This window comes from Salvelinus fontinalis, chromosome 31, assembly GCF_029448725.1.
Source record: "Salvelinus fontinalis isolate EN_2023a chromosome 31, ASM2944872v1, whole genome shotgun sequence".
Classification (NCBI taxonomy): domain Eukaryota; kingdom Metazoa; phylum Chordata; class Actinopteri; order Salmoniformes; family Salmonidae; genus Salvelinus; species Salvelinus fontinalis.
In genome coordinates, this window is record NC_074695.1 from 2,279,943 (window position 1) to 2,300,440 (window position 20,498).

At 49.5% G+C, this 20,498-nt stretch overlaps 2 protein-coding genes across 2 annotated transcripts; both read left to right on the forward strand.

The window, feature by feature from the left end:
- Window positions 1-343: 343 nt before the first annotated feature.
- Window positions 344-18,086, forward strand: LOC129829453 (uncharacterized). Its single transcript, XM_055891155.1, has 4 exons — window positions 344-951; window positions 8,544-8,804; window positions 16,256-16,527; window positions 17,510-18,086. Exons 1-4 carry the CDS (start codon window positions 802-804, stop codon window positions 18,084-18,086), a joined length of 1,260 nt encoding a protein of 419 aa, XP_055747130.1. The 5' UTR covers window positions 344-801.
- Window positions 18,051-20,296, forward strand: LOC129829414 (zinc finger BED domain-containing protein 4-like). Its single transcript, XM_055891096.1, has 2 exons — window positions 18,051-18,334; window positions 18,668-20,296. The coding sequence occupies exons 1-2, from the start codon at window positions 18,314-18,316 to the stop codon at window positions 19,346-19,348; spliced, it is 702 nt and encodes a 233-aa protein (XP_055747071.1). The 5' UTR covers window positions 18,051-18,313; the 3' UTR covers window positions 19,349-20,296.
- Window positions 20,297-20,498: the final 202 nt, after the last annotated feature.

The window sequence follows — 20,498 nt, forward strand, 5'->3', positions numbered from 1 at the left end:
AAGCAGCATATGGAGCAGCAGCAGATATGGTGAGTGTATGTGTGTGATAGTATGTGTCCACGAGCGGCAGGTAAACTAGCGGTATAACAATGACCGAAAGGTTGTCAGCTCAAATTCCGAAGCCGATCATGTGAAACTGTCGATGTGCCCGTAAGGAAGACACCTAACCCCAATTGCTCCAGGGCCGTCTTTAATAATGGCTGAGTTGGAAATTAGCCACCAATCCCTGTTTGGTTTCCTCGGGAATCAGATGAAAGGAAATTTGAATATAAAATATAGCGTCTACGGTGGGGGAATTATATTGAACTATATATTGAGTTGATCCGGCCGAGCGTTGCCGATAACTTCCGAAGTGTTTCGGAAACGCGTATCTGGTTTACTTCCTGGACCAATGGTGGCGGCCATCCTCTGCTAGCCCGAAAGCCCAGCCTCCTCGAGTAGCTGGTGCAGTTTGATAACACGGACCAGGCAGAACTGGATAGCTACAGGATTTCAGTGTTTGCAGCGATACTAGATACTTTGTTTAATAGCATGATTCGTGTAATAGCATCATAGCTAGCTGAAACGCGATAGCTCCAAGGCTCTGTATTGGCAAGTCGCCTGTTTTAACCCATCTATTGTTGCGCGCGTCTGCCAGCGTTTTGATTACAGTGAGTAGGAAGGAAGAAAACGCACACACACCTCCGCTCTTATGGTAGTGACTAGCGGGAGGCTCGGGAAAAGAAAGAATAGGTAGAGAGATCTCGATTGTTGTCTTTGGAAAGTTGATTCTACTTCCGAGTATAAAGGTTGGTCATCCCAATGGCGTCAATTTCGAAGGTGTCCATTCTGGATTACTTCAACATCGTGTTCGAGGGGGAGAACGGCAAGATCGAGTCCAACTGTAAAGCATGCGGCACTAGGATACAGGCGAAGAGGAGCGTCACATCCAACTTCGTCACACATCTCAAGGTACCGTATAGATCTGTTTTAACTAAGCTATAGATCTGTCTGACAGTAGGTGACAACAGGTACAGTAGGCTATAGGCAGGGTTGGGTGAGTTATTTTCTAAATGTAATCCGTTACTAGTTACCTGTCAAATTGTAATCAGTAAGGTAAATTTTGGATTATCCAAACCCAGTAACGTAATCTGATTACATGTAGTTACTTTTAAATTACTTTCCCCTTAAGAGGCATTCGAAGAAGACAAAAATGTATGTTACCAATTTAATGACATCTATTGCAGGATAAATCAATGTTAAAGATTACATAACTGTCCATATTTTGATGTTAAATTTTACTTTATGGGTTGGTTATGTAGGCTTCTTCTAACCCATCGCTTTCTATTACGTATAATAATACGATTAAATTATATCTTTATATTAAAAACCAAAGTCCATCAGAATTCCAATCATTCCAAAAAATTGTATACCCTGTGATCTTCAAGAACAAGACTTGGAAATATGGAAGTATATATTAGTATAAATTACCTGAGCATAACCCAAAACTAAGGACTTATTAGCCAGCCCTACTCTGTTGTTTATGATTTTGTTGTCATGGAGGGCTGATTGGGCTCATTGATTCCAGTTGAAAAATAAATGCTGCGCTCATGGAATGGCTTTGAGCACTACTGAAAAGTACTATTTACATGTGATAAATGAATGCCATATTCTGCATTTGCTAAAGGCCTATTGTTTACTTTTTTCTTTGTGACACTTTGATATCTTGGTAATATGCAGCTGTTTGAAGGGCAAATCGACAGAACAAACAGAAGCAACAAAGATACAATAATAAAACAGTCGCCCCGCTTCTGTGTTGGTGAAAAGCTGAGGGATTGGCCAGGAGAAATGTAACCACTCTCAGATTAATAGACAGAGCTGTGGATGCAAGGCCTGGCCATCCATGATATCAACATTGTTTTAACCATGTTATGAGGCTATACAGTGTTTGTTTACATTTACAATGTTTACAAACATTGGAGTAAAACAAGCTTATATTTTGGGTTCTCGTGGAGTTTGACAGTTGAACTAAGCTCATGAGGCATTTATAAGTTATATTCTTCAAGAATCAATGGACATATATACAGTACCAGTCAAAAGTTTGGACACACTTACTCATTCTAGGGTTTTTCTTTATTTTTAATATTTTCTGCATTGGAGAATAATAGTGAAGACATCAAAACTATGAAATAATACATGGAATCATGTAGTAACCAAAAAAGTGTTAAACCAATCAAACTATATTTTATTTTTGAGATTCTTCTAAGTAGCCACCGTTTGCCTTGATGACAGCTTTGCACACTGTTGGCATTCTCTCAACCAGCTTCATGAGGTAGTCACCTGGAATGCAATTCAATTAACAAGTGTGCCTTGTAAATGTGGAAATTCTTTCCTTAATGCGTTTGAGCCAATCAGTTGTGTTGTGACAAGGTAGGGGTGGTATACAGAAGATAGCCCTATTTAGTAAAATACCAAGTCCATATTATGGTAAGAACAGCTCATATAAGCAAAGATAAATGACAGTCCATCATTACTTTAAGACATGAAAGTCAGTAAATTTGGAAAATGTCAAGAACTTTGAACATTTCTTCAAGTGCAGTCGCAAAAACTATCAAGCACAATGATGAAACTGGCTCTCACGAGGAACGCCACAGGAATGGAAGACCCAGAGTTACCTCTGCTGCAGAGGATAAGTTCATTAGAGTTAACTGCATCTCAGATTGCAGCCCAAATAAATGCTTCACAGAATGCAAGTAAGACACATCTCAACATCAACTGTTCAGAGGAGACTGTGTGAATCCCGCTTTCATTGTTGAATTGCTGCAAAGGAACCACTACTAAAGGACATCAATAAGAAGAAGAGACTTACTTGTGCCAAGAAACATGAGCAATGGACATTAGACTGGTGGAAATCTGTCCTTTGGTCTGATGAGTCAAAATTTGAGATTTTGGATTCCAACTGCCATGTCTTTGAGAGACGCAGAGTAGGTAAACAGATGATCTCGGCATGTGTGGTTCCCACTGTGAAGCATGGAGGAGGAGGTGTGATGTTGTGGGAGTGCTTTGCTGCCTACACGGTCAGTGATTTTTATTTAGAATTCAAGGCACACTTAATCAGCATGGCTACCACAGCATTCTGCAGCGATACTCCACGCCATCTGGTTTGCGCTTAGTGGGACTATCAGTTGTTTTTCTACTGGACGATGACCCAACACACCTCCAGGTTGTGTAAGGACTATTTGACCAGGAACAAATATTTTGGAGTGCTGCATCAGATGACCTGGCCTCCACAATTACCCCATCTCAACCCAATTGAGATGGTTTGGGATGAGTTGGAACACAGAGTGAAGGAAAAGCAGCCAACAAGTGCTCAGCATATGTGGGAACTCCTTCAAGACTGTTAAAAAAGCATTCCAGGTGAAGCTGGTTGAGAGAATGCCAAGAGTGTGCAAAGCTGTCATCAAGGCTAATGGTGGCTACTTTGAAGAATCTAAAATATAAGGCAGATTTTGATTTGTGTAACACCATTGATTACAGGCAACATCCACATCGAGCTAAAGGCTAGAGCTGCCGCTTTCAAGTAGCAGGACACTAATCCGGACGCTGATAAGAAATCCCGCTACGCCCTCAGACGAACCATCAAACAGGCAAAGCATCGATACAGGATTAAGATTGAATCCTACCATACCGGCTCTGACGCTCAACGGATGTGGCAGGGCTTGAAAACTATTCCGGACTACAAAGGGAAACCCAACCGCGAGCTGCTTTGACATGTTAATAGATTATATTTATCAATTAACTTAATGCAAAGAGAGTGAACAGAAGAAAAATCTAAATCAAATCCATATGTGGTGTGACCACCCTTTGCCTTAAAAACAGCATCAATTCTTGTAGGTACACTTGCGCAAAGTCAGGGATTTTGTAGGCCTATGGTCAGGTGTATTATTAAACAATTATACCAAACAGGTGCTAATGATCATCAATTCAATATGTAGGTTGAAACACAATCATTAACTGAAACAGAAACAGCTGTGTATGAGGAATAAAACTGGGTGAGGAACAGCCAAACTCAGGTAACAAGGTGAGGTTGCTGAGGACAGTTTACTGTCAAAAGTCAAGACTGAGCCCAGCAACAAGACACAAGGTGGTTATACTGCATCAGCAAGGTTTCTCCCAGGCAGACATGTCAAGGCAGATAGGGGTTTCCAGATGTGCTGTCCAAGCTCTTTTGAAGAAGCACAAAGAAACAGGCAACGTTGATGACCGTAGACGCAGTGGTCGGCCAAGGAAACGCACTGCAACAGATGAAAGACACATCATGCTTACTTCCCTTTGCAATCGGAAGATGTCCAGCAGTGCCATCAGCTCAGAATTGGCAGAAAACAGTGGGACCCTGGTAACACCCATCTACTGTCCAGAGAAGTCTGGTCAGAAGTGGCCTTCATGGAAGACTTGCGGCCAAAAAGCCACACCTCCGACGTGGAAAAAAGACCAAACGACTCAACTATGCACGAAAACACAGGAACTGGGGTGCAGAAAAATGGCAGCAAGTGCTCTGGACTGATGAGTCAACATTTGAAATATTTGGCTGTAGCAGAAGGCAGTTTGTTCACCGACGGGCTGGAGAGCGGTACACGAATGAGTGTCTGCAGGCAACAGTGAAGCATGGTGGAGGTTCCTTGCAAGTTTGGGGCAGCATTTCTGCCAATGGAGTTGGGGATTTGGTCAGAATTAATGGTCTCCTCAATGCTGAGAAGTACAGGCAGATACTTATCCACCATGCAATACCAATAAGGAGGCATCTGATTGGCCCCAAATGTATTTCTGCAGCATGACAACAACCCCAAACATAGTTCATAATGACTTTCGCTCTATCTTCAGTGTAAAGAAGAACAATGAGTCCCGGATGTGATGGTATGGCCCCCACAGCCGTGACATCGACGAGTCTGACTGGGATTACACGAGAAGGGAGAAGCACCTGAGGCTGCCTAAATCCACAGAAGAACTGTTCTCCAAGATGTTTGGGCCAACCTTCCTGCCGAGTTTCTTTAAAAACGGTGTACAAGTGTACCTAGAAGAATTTATGCTGTTTTGAAGGCAAAGGGTTGTCACACCAAATATTGATTTCATGTAGATTTTTCTTCTGTTCACTCACTTTGCATTTTGTTAATTAAAAAATGTGAACTATTAACATGTCTAGTTTTGAAAGCATTCTTACTTTACAGCATTGTTTTCACACCTGCCTGAAATTTTAAAACAGTACTGTATATGTTTCAAGCAGACCACCATAGTCCAAGGAAGCAAAGGTAACCTGCCTGAATGATTACCGCCCCGTAGCACTCACGTCGGTAGCCGTGAAGTGCTTTGAAAGACTGGTCATGGCTCACATCAACAACATCATCCTGGATATCCTAGACCCACTCCAATTCGCATACCGCCCTAACAGATCCACAGATGACGCAATCTCAATCGCACTGCACACTGCCCTTTTCCACCTGTGAAAAGTGAGAAGGCTGTTCATTTACTCAGCGTTCAACACCATTGTCTTGCTCACATTGTAGGAGAGGTTGTTGTCCTGGTACCATACTGCCAGATCTCTCTGACCGCCTCTCTATAGGCTGTGTCATCGTTGTCGGTGATCCGACCTACCTACGCTGTGTCGTCGGCAAACTTAATGATGGTGTTGGAGTCGTGCCTGGCCATGCAGTCGTGGGTGAACAGGGAGTACAGGACGGGACTGAGCACGCACCCCTGAGGATCTCCAGGGTTGATGATCAGCGTGGCAGATGTGTTGCTACCTACCCTCACCACCTGGGGGCGGCCCGTCAGGAAGTCCAGGATTCAGTTGCAGAGGGAGGTGTTTAGTCCCAGGGTCCTTAGCTTAGTGATGAGCATTTAGAGCACTATGGTGTTGAACACTGAGCTGTAGTTGTTATTCTATAGGCTGGGATCCGCACTATGCAGCTGTTATTCCATAGGCTGGGATCCGCACTATGCAGCTGTTATTCTATAGGCTGGGATCCACACTATGCAGCTGTTATTCTATAGGCTGGGATCCACACTATGCAGCTGTTATTCTATAGGCTGGGATCCTCACTATGCAGCTGTTATTCTATAGGCTGGGATCCACACTATGCAGCTGTTATTCTATAGGCTGGGATCCATACTATGCAGCTGTTATTCTATAGGCTGGGATCCACACTATGCAGCTGTTATTCTATAGGCTGGGATCTGCACTATGCAGCTGTTATTCTATAGGCTGGGATCCACACTATACAGCTGTTATTCTATAGGCTGGGATCCGCACTATACTGCTGTTATTCTATAGGCTGGGATCCGCACTATGTAGCTGTTATTCTATAGGCTGGGATCCGCACTATGCAGCTGTTATTCTATAGGCTGGGATCCACACTATGCAGCTGTTATTCTATTGGCTGGGATCCGCACTATGTAGCTGTTATTCTATAGGCTGGGATCCACACTATACAGCTGTTATTCTATAGGCTGGGATCCACACTATACAGCTGTTATTCCATAGGCTGGGATCCACACTATGCAGCTGTTATTCTATAGGCTGGGATCCTCACTATGCAGCTGTTATTCTATAGGCTGGGATCCACACTATGCAGCTGTTATTCTATAGCCTGGGATCCCCACTATGCAGCTGTTATTCTATAGGCTGGGATCCACACTATGCAGCTGTTATTCTATAGGCTGGGATCCACACTATACAGCTGTTATTCCATAGGCTGGGATCCGCACTATACAGCTGTTATTCTATAGGCTGGGATCCGCACTATACTGCTGTTATTCTATAGGCTGGGATCCACACTATGCAGCTGTTATTCTATTGGCTGGGATCCACACTATGCAGCTGTTATTCTATAGGCTAGGATCCGCACTATGCAGCTGTTATTCTATAGGCTGGGATCCACACTATGCAGCTGTTATTCTATAGGCTGGGATCCACACTATACAGCTGTTATTCTATAGGCTGGGATCCACACTATGCAGCTGTTATTATATAAGCTGGGATCCACACTATGCAGCTGTTATTCTATAGGCTGGGATCCACACTATGCAGCTGTTATTCTATAGGCTGGGATCCACACCATGCAGCTGTTATTCTATAGGCTGGGATCCACACTATGCAGCTGTTATTCTATAGGCTGGGATCCACACTATGCAGCTGTTATTATATAAGCTGGGATCCACACTATGCAGCTGTTATTCTATAGGCTGGGATCCACACCATGCAGCTGTTATTCTATAGGCTGGGATCCACACTATGCAGCTGTTATTCTATAGGCTGGGATCCACACTATGCAGCTGTTATTCTATAGGCTGGGATCCGCACTATGCAGCTGTTATTCTATAGGCTGGGATCCGCACCATGCAGCTGTTATTCTATAGGCTGGGATCCACACTATGCAGCTGTTATTCTATAGGCTGGGATCCTCACTATGCAGCTGTTATTCTATAGGCTGGGATCCACACCATGCAGCTGTTATTCTATAGGCTGGGATCCACACTATGCAGCTGTTATTCTATAGGCTGGGATCCGCACTATGCAGCTGTTGCAAGAGTGCATTTTTCACTGGCTGTCCACTGGTTTTAAAAACAATGATTGATGGGCGTCTTAAACGTATTGAATTAAACCATTATTGGGTTCAAATACATATTTACATTTGTTAACAGCCGTCCACAACAACCACAATGCGCAAATAGCTAAATGAGACAGCGCATTGATGTGAATTACACTGCTGCTATGTAGATATCAATAATACGTGATATCTGTATCGCTGTAGACCACACTGCTGTCATCCTTACCTCTAAACGTTTGTTCAAGTTGGATAATCTTTGGATGTCAACAGCAGTCACACCATTGGCAGACATAGCTTGGACTGTAGCCTACAAAAGCCTATTCCTGCGCTTTCCCCGCGATCCATCAAACACATTTGGTGTGTCAACGTAGTGGTCTCTGACATCATAGTGGTCTCTGACATCATAGTGGTCTCTGACATCATAGTGGTCTCTGACATCATAGTGGTCTCTGACATCATAGTGGTCTCTGACATCATAGTGGTCTCTGACATCATAGTGGTCTCTGACTTGTGGTCAGACTCGCTCAGATGGAACAAACTTGAACTTGCACCTTTTTCAATGCTGATTTGAATGTCTTTGAGAACAGACAAGTGTCCAATATTTTTTCGCAAACATCCTTTCTGAATTTAAAAGTAATCCTCAAAGTAATCAAGTTTTTCAAAAGTATCTTAACTAAGGTATAGATCTGGGTGTCTGACAGTAGGAGACAACAGGTACAGCAGGTTACTGGCTGTGATAGATACAGTATTGTCTGTGTATGAAACTGATTGCAAAGTTAAGAATGCACATTGTATTCCACAGGGATAGGTAGAAGCAGGCTGTGGCTGAATTATACAGTTCTTGTTTGTCTCTGTGTGAAATTCTATATTATTAATCAATATCAAATCTAAAAGCATTGCAATAGGTAGTCTGTCTGAAGTTTGATCATCAGAATTACACACTCTCTCTCATTTCTACAGAGGAAGCACCAGGCGATGTACGATGAGTTTGTAAAGAAGAAGGATATGAAGAGAGAAGCCTACTCCTCATCTTCCTCCTCCCTCCATCCCTACTCCTCATCCTCCCTTCACAGCCTGGCCAATGGAGGAGGCCATCGCTGCAATCACTCCATCACCGCTGGAGGAGGAGGGGTGGGAGTAGTAGGAGGGATAGGGGGAGGAGGAGGAAGAGAGGGAGCAGGAGAAGGGGTGACGAAGTTCCACAGACACGACCCTCGCCAGGTGTGTGTGTGTGTGTGTGTGCGTCCATGGTAACGGAATTACGTTTTGACTCATTTTTTGACTTAAACATTTTTGCCAAACAAAAACTATTGATATAAATGTTTAACAAATTAAAGTCCATGAACAAGGACTACTTTTAAAAATTTCCACTGAAAAATGTACTAAAACTAATTTAGTGTCAGAACTGTGCAAACTTATGGTAAAATCAGTTTTTTTTGTGCGACCACATTTTCCAAAAACGTATCTGCTCTGAATTAATATTCAAAGATGTCTGCATAAATAATGGGGTGTCAGCTATTACATGGCACCGTGAGTTTATGAATAACTCTTTTGGCTATTGAACTACAATTAGTGAAGTGGATCAACACCCGCTAACAGAATTACATCACGGGTCCCTGATCTGTACTATACAGAAATGCATAATTACGGCTTAGGGTTGTTCTCCTCATGTTTCATAAGTTTGGATATCACAGTAGAGGTCAGTACAGTAGGGTAGAGGTCAGTAGGGTAGAGGTCAGTAGGGTAGAGGTCAGTAGGGTAGAGGTCGGTAGGGTAGAGGTCGGTAGGGTAGAGGTCGGTAGGGTAGAGGTCGGTAGGGTAGAGGTCGGTAGGGTAGAGGTCGGCAGGGTAGAGGTCGGCAGGGTAGAGGTCGGCAGGGTAGAGGTCGGCAGGGTAGAGGTCGGCAGGGTAGAGGTCGGCAGGGTAGAGGTCGGCAGGGTAGAGGTCGGCAGGGTAGAGGTCGGCAGGGTAGAGGTCGGCAGGGTAGAGGTCGGCAGGGTAGAGGTCGGCAGGGTAGAGGTCGGCAGGGTAGAGGTCGGCAGGGTAGAGGTCGGCAGGGTAGGGGTCGGCAGGGTAGGGGTCGGCAGGGTAGAGGTCGGTAGGGTAGGGGGTCGGTAGGGTAGGGGGTCGGTAGGGTAGAGGTCGGTAGGGTAGGGGTCGGTAGGGTAGGGGGTCAGTAGGGTAGAGGTCGGTAGGGTAGGGGTCGGTAGGGTAGAGGTCGGTAGGGTAGAGGTCGGTAGGGTAGAGGTCGGTAGGGTAGAGGTCGGTAGGGTAGGGGTCGGTAGGGTAGAGGTCGGTAGGGTAGAGGTCGGTAGGGTAGAGGTCGGTACGGTAGAGTACAGTAGTGTATAGTGCTGTATAGTAGGGTATAGTACTGTATAGTAGGGTATAGTACTGTATAGTAGTGTATAGTACTGTATAGTAGTGTATAGTACTGTATAGTAGGGTATAGTACTGTATAGTAGGGTATAGTACTGTATAGTAGGGTATAGTACTGTATAGTAGGGTATAGTACTGTATAGTAGGGTATAGTACTGTATAGTAGGGTATAGTACTGTATAGTAGGGTATAGTACTGTATAGTAGGGTATAGTACTGTACAGTAGGGTATAGTACTGTACAGTAGGGTATAGTACGGTACAGTAGGGTTCGGTACGGTAGGGGTCAGTAGGGTAGGGGTCAATATGGTACGGTAGGGTCAGTATTGTTGGGGTCTGTACGGTAGGGGTCAGTACGGTAAGGTAGGCGTCAGTGTGGTATGGTAGGGGTCAGTACGGTACGGTAGGGGTCAGTACAGTACGGTAGGGGTCAGTGTGGTACGGTAGGGGTCAGTGTGGTACGGTAGGGGTCAGTACGGTAGGGGTCAGTACGGTAGGGGTCAGTGTGGTACGGTAGGGGTCAGTGTGGTACGGTAGGGGTCAGTACGGTATGTTAGGGGTCAGTACGGTAAGGTAGGGGTCAGTGTGGTACGGTAGGGGTCAGTGTGGTACGGTAGGGGTCAGTACGGTAGGGGTCAGTACGGTATGTTAGGGGTCAGTACGGTAAGGTAGGGGTCAGTACGGTAAGGTAGGGGTCAGTACGGTAAGGTAGGGGTCAGTGTGGTACGGTAGGGGTCAGTGTGGTACGGTAAGGTAGGGGTCAGTGTGGTACGGTAGGGGTCAGTGTGGTACGGTAGGGGTCAGTGTGGTACGGTAGGGGTCAGTGTGGTACGGTAGGGGTCAGTGTGGTACGGTAGGGGTCAGTACGGTACGGTAGGGGTCAGTGCGGTACGGTAGGGGTCAGTGCGGTACGGTAGGGGTCAGTGTGGTACGGTAGGGGTCAGTGTGGTACGGTAGGGGTCAGTGTGGTAAGGTAGGGGTCAGTGCGGTAAGGTAGGGGTCAGTGCGGTACGGTAAGCGTCAGTGCGGTACGGTAGGGGTCAGTGCGGTACGGTAGGGGTCAGTACGGTACGGTAGGGGTCAGTGTGGTACGGTAAGGTAGGGGTCAGTGTGGTACGGTAGGGGTCAGTGTGGTACGGTAGGGGTCAGTGTGGTACGGTAGGGGTCAGTGTGGTACGGTAGGGGTCAGTGTGGTACGGTAGGGGTCAGTACGGTACGGTAGGGGTCAGTGCGGTACGGTAGGGGTCAGTGCGGTACGGTAGGGGTCAGTGTGGTACGGTAGGGGTCAGTGTGGTACGGTAGGGGTCAGTGTGGTAAGGTAGGGGTCAGTGCGGTACGGTAAGCGTCAGTGCGGTACGGTAGGGGTCAGTGCGGTACGGTAGGGGTCAGTACGGTACGGTAGGGGTCAGTACGGTACGGTAGGGGTCAGTGTGGTACGGTAGGGGTAGGTACGGTAAGGGAGGGGTCAGTGTGGTACGGTAGGGGTCAGTGTGGTACGGTAGGGGTCAGTGTGGTACGGTAGGGGTCAGTGTGGTACGGTAGGGGTCATTGTGGTACGGTAGGGGTAGTTCGGTAAGGTAGGGGTAGGTACGGTAAGGTAGGGGTCAGTACGGTAGGGGTCAGTACGGTAGGGGTCAGTACGGTAGGGGTCAGTGTGGTACGGTAGGGGTCAGTGTGGTACGGTAGGGGTCAGTACGGTAGGGGTCAGTACGGTACGGTAGGGGTCAGTACAGTACGGTACGGTAGGGGTCAGTACGGTAGGATACAGTAGGGTATAGTAATGTATGGTACGGTAGGGGTCAGTGTGGTACGGTAGGGGTCAGTGTGGTACGGTAGGGGTCAGTACGGTACGGTAAGGTAGGGGTCAGTGTGGTACGGTAGGGGTCAGTGTGGTACGGTAGGGGTCAGTGTGGTACGGTAGGGGTCAGTACGGTACGGTAGGGGTCAGTGTGGTACGGTAGGGGTCAGTGTGGTACGGTAGGGGTCAGTGTGGTACGGTAGGGGTCAGTGTGGTACGGTAGGGGTCAGTACGGTAGGGGTCAGTACGGTAGGGGTCAGTACGGTAAGGTAGGGGTCAGTGTGGTACGGTAGGGGTCAGTACGGTACGGGTCAGTACGGTACGGGTCAGTACGGTATGTTAGGGGTCAGTACGGTAAGGTAGGGGTCAGTACGGTAAGGTAGGGGTCAGTACGGTAAGGTAGGGGTCAGTGTGGTACGGTAGGGGTCAGTGTGGTACGGTAAGGTAGGGGTCAGTGTGGTACGGTAAGGTAGGGGTCAGTGTGGTACGGTAGGGGTCAGTGTGGTACGGTAGGGGTCAGTGTGGTACGGTAGGGGTCAGTGTGGTACGGTAGGGGTCAGTACGGTACGGTAGGGGTCAGTGTGGTACGGTAGGGGTCAGTGTGGTACGGTAGGGGTCAGTGTGGTACGGTAGGGGTCAGTGTGGTACGGTAGGGGTCAGTGTGGTAAGGTAGGGGTCAGTGCGGTACGGTAAGCGTCAGTGCGGTACGGTAGGGGTCAGTGCGGTACGGTAGGGGTCAGTGTGGTACGGTAGGGGTAGGTACGGTAAGGGAGGGGTCAGTGTGGTACGGTAGGGGTCAGTACGGTACGGTAGGGGTCAGTACGGTACGGGTCAGTGTGGTACGGTAGGGGTAGGTACGGTAAGGGAGGGGTCAGTGTGGTACGGTAGGGGTCAGTGTGGTACGGTAGGGGTCAGTGTGGTACGGTAGGGGTCAGTGTGGTACGGTAGGGGTCAGTGTGGTACGGTAGGGGTCATTGTGGTACGGTAGGGGTAGTTCGGTAAGGTAGGGGTAGGTACGGTAAGGTAGGGGTCAGTACGGTAGGGGTCAGTACGGTAGGGGTCAGTACGGTAGGGGTCAGTGTGGTACGGTAGGGGTCAGTGTGGTACGGTAGGGGTCAGTACGGTAGGGGTCAGTACGGTACGGTAGGGGTCAGTACAGTACGGTACGGTAGTGGTCAGTACGGTAGGATACAGTAGGGTATAGTAATGTATGGTACGGTAGGGGTCAGTGTGGTACGGTAGGGGTCAGTGTGGTACGGTAGGGGTCAGTACGGTACGGTAAGGTAGGGGTCAGTGTGGTACGGTAGGGGTCAGTGTGGTACGGTAGGGGTCAGTGTGGTACGGTAGGGGTCAGTGCGGTACGGTAGGGGTCAGTACGGTACGGTAGGGGTCAGTACGGTACGGTAGGGGTCAGTGTGGTACTGTAGGGGTAGGTACGGTAAGGGAGGGGTCAGTGTGGTACGGTAGGGTCAGTGTGGTACGGTAGGGGTCAGTGTGGTACGGTAGGGGTCAGTGTGGTACGGTAGGGGTCAGTGTGGTACGGTAGGGGTCAGTGTGGTACGGTAGGGGTAGGTACGGTAAGGTAGGGGTAGGTACGGTAAGGTAGGGGTAGGTACGGTACGGTAGGGGTCAGTACGGTAGGGGTCAGTACGGTAGCGGTCAGTGTGGTACGGTAGGGGTCATTGTGGTACGGTAGGGGTCAGTGCGGTACGGTAGGGGTCAGTGCGGTACGGTAGGGGTCAGTGCGGTACGGTAGGGGTCAGTGCGGTACGGTAGGGGTCAGTACGGTACGGTAGGGGTCAGTGTGGTACGGTAGGGGTAGGTACGGTAAGGGAGGGGTCAGTGTGGTACGGTAGGGGTCAGTGTGGTACGGTAGGGGTCAGTGTGGTACGGTAGGGGTCAGTGTGGTACGGTAGGGGTCAGTGTGGTACGGTAGGGGTCAGTGTGGTACGGTAGGGGTCATTGTGGTACGGTAGGGGTCATTGTGGTACGGTAGGGGTAGGTACGGTAAGGTAGGGGTCAGTACGGTAGGGGTCAGTACGGTAGGGGTCAGTACGGTAGGGGTCAGTACGGTAGGGGTCAGTGTGGTACGGTAGGGGTCAGTGTGGTACGGTAGGGGTCAGTACGGTAGGGGTCAGTACGGTACGGTAGGGGTCAGTACAGTACGGTACGGTAGGGGTCAGTACGGTAGGATACAGTAGGGTATAGTAATGTATGGTACGGTAGGGGTCAGTGTGGTACGGTAGGGGTCAGTGTGGTACGGTAGGGGTCAGTACGGTACGGTAAGGTAGGGGTCAGTGTGGTACGGTAGGGGTCAGTGTGGTACGGTAGGGGTCAGTGTGGTACGGTAGGGGTCAGTACGGTACGGTAGGGGTCAGTGTGGTACGGTAGGGGTCAGTGTGGTACGGTAGGGGTCAGTACGGTAGGGGTCAGTACGGTAGGGGTCAGTACGGTAGGGGTCAGTACGGTAGGGGTCAGTACGGTAGGGGTCAGTACGGTAGGGGTCAGTACGGTAGGGGTCAGTACGGTAGGGGTCAGTACGGTAAGGTAGGGGTCAGTGTGGTACGGTAGGGGTCAGTGTGGTACGGTAAGGTAGGGGTCAGTGTGGTACGGTAGGGGTCAGTGTGGTACGGTAGGGGTCAGTGTGGTACGGTAGGGGTCAGTGTGGTACGGTAGGGGTCAGTGTGGTACGGTAGGGGTCAGTGTGGTACGGTAGGGGTCAGTGCGGTACGGTAGGGGTCAGTGCGGTACGGTAGGGGTCAGTACGGTACGGTAGGGGTCAGTACGGTACGGTAGGGGTCAGTGTGGTACTGTAGGGGTAGGTACGGTAAGGGAGGGGTCAGTGTGGTACGGTAGGGGTCAGTGTGGTACGGTAGGGGTCAGTGTGGTACGGTAGGGGTCAGTGTGGTACGGTAGGGGTCAGTGTGGTACGGTAGGGGTCATTGTGGTACGGTAGGGGTAGGTACGGTAAGGTAGGGGTAGGTACGTTAAGGTAGGGGTCAGTACGGTAGGGGTCAGTACGGTAGGGGTCAGTACGGTAGGGGTCAGTGTGGTACGGTAGGGGTCAGTGTGGTACGGTAGGGGTCAGTACGGTAGGGGTCAGTACGGTACGGTAGGGGTCAGTACAGTACGGTACGGTAGGGGTCAGTACGGTAGGATACAGTAGGGTATAGTAATGTATGGTACGGTAGGGGTCAGTGTGGTACGGTAGGGGTCAGTGTGGTACGGTAGGGGTCAGTGTGGTACGGTAGGGGTCAGTACGGTACGGTAAGGTAAGGTAGGGGCCAGTGTGGTACGGTAGGGGTCAGTGTGGTACGGTAGGGGTCAGTGTGGTACGGTAGGGGTCAGTACGGTACGGTAGGGGTCAGTGTGGTACGGTAGGGGTCAGTGTGGTACGGTAGGGGTCAGTACGGTAGGGGTCAGTACGGTACGGTAGGGGTCAGTACGGTAGGGGTCAGTACAGTACGGTGCGGTAGGGGTCAGTGCGGTAGGGGTCAGTACGGTAGGGGTCAGTACGGTAGGGGTCAGTACGGTACGGTAGGGGTCAGTACGGTAGGGGTCAGTACAGTACGGTACGGTAGGGGTCAGTACGGTAGGGGTCAGTACGGTACGGTAGGGGTCAGTACGGTAGGGGTCAGTACAGTACGGTACGGTAGGGGTCAGTACGGTAGGATATAGTAGGGTATAGTACTGTACAGTAGGGTATAGTAATGTATGGTACGGTAGGGGTCAGTGTGGTACGGTAGGGGTCAGTGTGGTACGGTAGGGGTCAGTGTGGTACGGTAGGGGTCAGTACGGTAGGGGTCAGTACGGTAGGATATAGTAGGGTATAGTACGGTACGGTAGGGGTCAGTACAGTACGGTAGGGGTCAGTGTGGTACGGTAGGGGTCAGTGTGGTACGGTAGGGGTCAGTGTGGTACGGTAGGGGTCAGTGTGGTACGGTAGGGGTCAGTGTGGTACGGTAGGGGTCAGTGTGGTACGGTAGGGGTCAGTGTGGTACGGTAGGGGTCAGTGTGGTACGGTACGGTAGGGGTCAGTGTGGTACGGTACGGTAGGGGTCAGTGTGGTACGGTAGGGGTCAGTGTGGTACGGTAGGGGTCAGTGTGGTACGGTAGGTGTCAGTACGGTACGGTAGGGGTCAGTGCGGTACGGTAGGTGTCAGTACGGTACGGTAGGTGTCAGTACGGTACGGTAGGTGTCAGTGTGGTACGGTAGGGGTCAGTACGGTACGGTAGGGGTCAGTACGGTACGGTAGTTTACAGTAACATCTTGTTATCCTCTCCACTGCTGATTTCTGAAGCGATAGCTAAGATGTTGGTCCGTTGTCAATCAATCGAATATATTTATATCATCCGATGTCACAAAGTGCTCTACAGAAACCCAGCCTATAACCCCAAACAGCAAGCAATGCAGAAGAAGCACGGTGGCTAGGACAATATCTGTATGTGTGTGTGTGTTGTAGTTGGTGTGTAATAGACAGTATTATGTTTGACTAGGTGCTGATCTCGGAGGCGATAGCTAAGATGCTGGTCCAGGACCTCCAGCCTGCCTCCCTGGTGGATCTCAGAGGGTTCAGAGAGTTACTGCAGCTGTTAGAGCCTCGCTATACCCCCGAGCCCCCCAGATACCTCCAAACCCAGCTCCTCCCAGCCTACGCCTACCAGGCCCAGCTGGCCACCAGACAGGCCCTGGCCTCAGCCCTCTCTCTCAGCCTCTCGGTCTCCCTCTGGAGGGGTTTCCTTGGGACCACAGCAGGGGCTAACACTGGGTATGTACTCTAAGCCTAACTCTAGGATACGAGCCCTTTGCTCGTCCTCTGCTGCACAGTACAGTCATATCTGACTAAGATCCTAACATGGTGTCAGAAGTGCTTCAACTTCGTCAAATATCAGACAGGAGAGAGTTTAGAGTGATGAGGAGTAGCTAACAGCTCCCCTCATTGAGCAGCCCAGGCAGAGCTGTTGCTATGGATACTCAGACTCAGAGCCTCCATGAGCAGAATGCATGCAGAGCAAGAGTGACAGACAGAGAGGAGCAGTTATTTACTAACAGAGGAAGTTATTTTGGATTTTGGGCAGGGCCGGACCTTAAATTTGGCTGAAGCAATCGGGCCTGAATGTCGTGTGCATGGGTAGGGCATGGGCTTAAAATTCATGCCCGTGCAGGGCTCTAATGTGCATGGCTAAAATCACCATCTCTGTGTTTTAATATGTCTGTTCTACTGTCCTACTGAGGGTGCCATTTGGGACCCATACCTAATATCTTCCTATATAGTGCACTAGTTTGACACCCTATTTCCTATGTAGTGCACTAGTTTGACACCCTATTTCCTATGTAGTGCACTAGTTTGACACCCTATTTCCTATGTAGTGCACTAGTTTGACACCCTATTTCCTATGTAGTGCACTAGTTTATGACACCCTATTTCCTATGTAGTGCACTAGTTTGACACCCTATTTCCTATGTAGTGCACTAGTTTATGACACCCTTTTTCCTATATAGTGCACTAGTTTGACACCCTATTTCCTATGTAGTGCACTAGTTTATGACACCCTATTTCCTATGTAGTGCACTAGTTTATGACACCCTATTTCCTATGTAGTGCACTAGTTTATGACACCCTATTTCCTATGTAGTGCACTATTTTGACACCCTATTTCATATGTAGTGCACTAGTTTATGGGAATAGGGTGACGACATCTAGGGTTGTTCTTTATGATAATCACTATGTCCTCCTACCCGTCCTGCAGGTACCTGGGCGTGACCTGCCACTTCCTGTCGTCTGATTGGCAGATGCGTTCCGCCCTGCTGGCCTGCCTGCCTCTGGTTGGTGGACTCTCGGCCAATCGCGTGCTAGCAGAGTTCGAGGAGGTGTGTGTGGCGCACGGCGTTTCGGGACGAGCGTTCCGTGTCGTGGCTGACCCATTTCCCGCTGAAACTCACCCCTCATGCCGCCTACCAGGGTTCTGTATCCACGGCAACCCGGGAGATGATGCCGAAGAGGAAGAGGAGGAGAGTGGGGATGAAGGAGGAGAGAGGGAAGGAGAGGTAGAACAGGAGGACTGGTGGGAGGGAGGTCTGGGGTCCGGCAGGATAGACTGTTTCTGTTGTTCTCTGGGTCAGTGTGTGAGAGATGGACTGCTCTCCTCCTCTCCTCTCCTCTCCTCCACCCTGGCTAAAGCCTCATCCTTCTATAACTACGTCACCTCCGCCGTGCCACACGACAAACTGGTGGGCCTGTTGGGAGGGGGGGTGGAGGGGGGGTCGGGGGGCAGCAGGGCTGGAGAGCGAGACTGGGCCGTACAACTCAAGGTAAGCAGGACTTAATGTAGTCTAGTTACAACATAGATCAGCCTGCTGGTTTAAAAGTGAAAATTGTAACCATGCTCTTTTGATTCCATTCTCCTCTCCTCCAGGTGTTGCGTGGACTTCTGGACTCAGCAGAGTTCTTGGAGGATGTGTCTGACCGGGCTGACCTGGTGCTGAGTGGCCAGGAGGTGGCGCTGCTCAGGGAACTGACAGACACACTGGAACCCTTTACTGAGGCCTGGGACATGGTGCACACGCACAGACAGGTGAGACACACACAGACAGGTGAGACACACACAGACAGGTGAGACACAGACAGACGGATGGGTGAGAGAGACAGACAGACGGACGGGTGAGAGAGACAGACAGACGGACGGGTGAGAGAGACAGACAGACGGACGGGTGAGAGAGACAGACAGACGGACGGGTGAGAGAGACAGACAGACGGACGGGTGAGAGAGACAGACAGACGGACGGGTGAGAGAGACAGACAGACGGACGGGTGAGAGAGACAGACAGACGGACGGGTGAGAGAGACAGACAGACGGACGGGTGAGAGAGACAGACAGGTTAATGGTTGTGTTCTTGTATCCTAACAGGGTGACAGACACGTCTCCATCAGTCTGGCTCTGCCCTGTGTCCTGGGGCTCCGTAAGCACCTGTCAGAGTGCGTCTCCCCCCAGCTACCCTGCCTGCTACTGGGCTTGTCTCAAGCCGTAGAGCGCCGCCTGGCTCCCATCCTGGAGGACCCTCTGTACGTCACCGCCACCACCCTGGACCCACAGTTCAAACTTACCTGGAGCTCAGACCCTGACTGGCACAGACAGGTCCTCCTGGACGAGGTCACCAAACACACACAAACACAGGGCCCCAGCATGGAGCTCACCCCCCAGGCCCAGTCCCCTGACGCAGCTTTGTCCCCAGCCTCGTCCCCTCTTCCCTCCTCCACTTCGCTCAGCAGGCCCTGCAAGCTGTTCTCCTTCATCAAGCAAAGGCCCACGGCGCAGGCAAAGAGCGTGGAGCAGGAGCTGGCAGGGTACCTGCGTGAGGAGCCCACTGAGGAGGAGCCTCTCCACTACTGGAGACGAAAGACTATAGACTTCCCCCAGCTCAGCCAGGTGGCCAAGCGGGCGTTTACTGTGCCGGCCGGGACCTCCACCGTGGAGACCATCTTTACCTCGGCCAGACACTGGCTCCAACCCGGCAGAGGCAGGGCTCTCCCCAAAAACCTTGAGACACTCATCTATCTCAAAACCAACTATAGGTTACTGTGGACTTAATGGATCAACCCTAGGCACTAACACAGCTACAGAGGCACTAACACAGCTACAGAGGCACTAACACAGCTACAGAGGCACTAACACAGCTACAGAGGCACTAACACAGCTACAGAGGCACTAACACAGCTACAGAGGCACTAACACAGCTACAGGCTGGTAATGTTGTCCATGAAACCCGATGGAGACTCAAAAACTTAAAGGGCCAATTACAGACCGCTATGGACCTAAACACTATAGTCCACGTAGCCTACAGGTTTCAGACCTAAACACTATAGTCCATGTAGCCTACAGGGTTCAGACCTAAACACTATAGTCCATGTAGCCTACAGGTTTCAGACCTAAACACTATAGTCCATGTAGCCTACAGGTTTCAGACCTAAACACTATAGTCCATGTAGCCTACAGGTTTCAGACCTAAACACTATAGTCCATGTAGCCTACAGGTTTCAGACCTAAACACTATAGTCCATGTAGCCTACAGGTTTCAGACCTAAACACTATAGTCCATGTAGCCTACAGGTTTCAGACCTAAACACTATAGTCCATGTAGCCTACAGGTTTCAGACCTAAACACTATAGTCCATGTAGCCTACAGGTTTCAGACCTAAACACTATAGTCCATGTAGCCTACAGGTTTCAGACCTAAACACTATAGTCCATGTAGCCTACAGGTTTCAGACCTAAACACTATAGTCCATGTAGCCTACAGGTTTCAGACCTAAACACTATAGTCCATGTAGCCTACAGGTTTCAGACCTACAGTGCCTTGCAAAAGTATTCATCCCCCTTGGCGTTTTGCCTACTTTGTCGCTTTACAACCTGTAATTTAAATGGATTTTTATTTGGATTTCATGTAATGGACATACACAAAATAGTCCAAATTGGTGAAGTGAAATGAAAAAAATGACTTGTTTAAAAGAATCCAATAAAATGACAAAGGGAAAAGTAGTGCATATGTTTTCACCCCCTTTGCTATGAAGACCCTAAATATGTCTGGTGCAACCAATTACCTTCAGAAGTCACATAATTAGTTATATTGTACACAGGTAGACTTTATTTAAGTGTCACATGATCTCAGTATATATACACCTGTTCTGAAAGGCCCCAGAGTCTGCAACACCACTAAGCAAGGGGCACCATGAAGACCAAG

What these genes read in the sequence shown, in the direction of transcription:
- LOC129829414 (XM_055891096.1), top strand. Translation starts at nt 18,314, where the DNA reads ATGGTGCACACGCACAGACAG. An exon ending in TGGTGCACACGCACAGACAG is followed by an intron (nt 18,335 to 18,667) that starts GTGAGACACACA and finishes GTATCCTAACAG; the next exon opens with GGTGACAGACACGTCTCCAT.
- LOC129829453 (XM_055891155.1), top strand. Translation starts at nt 802, where the DNA reads ATGGCGTCAATTTCGAAGGTGTCCATTCTGGATTACTTCAACATCGTG. An exon ending in ACTTCGTCACACATCTCAAG is followed by an intron (nt 952 to 8,543) that starts GTACCGTATAGA and finishes TCATTTCTACAG; the next exon opens with AGGAAGCACCAGGCGATGTA. An exon ending in ACAGCAGGGGCTAACACTGG is followed by an intron (nt 16,528 to 17,509) that starts GTATGTACTCTA and finishes CCCGTCCTGCAG; the next exon opens with GTACCTGGGCGTGACCTGCC.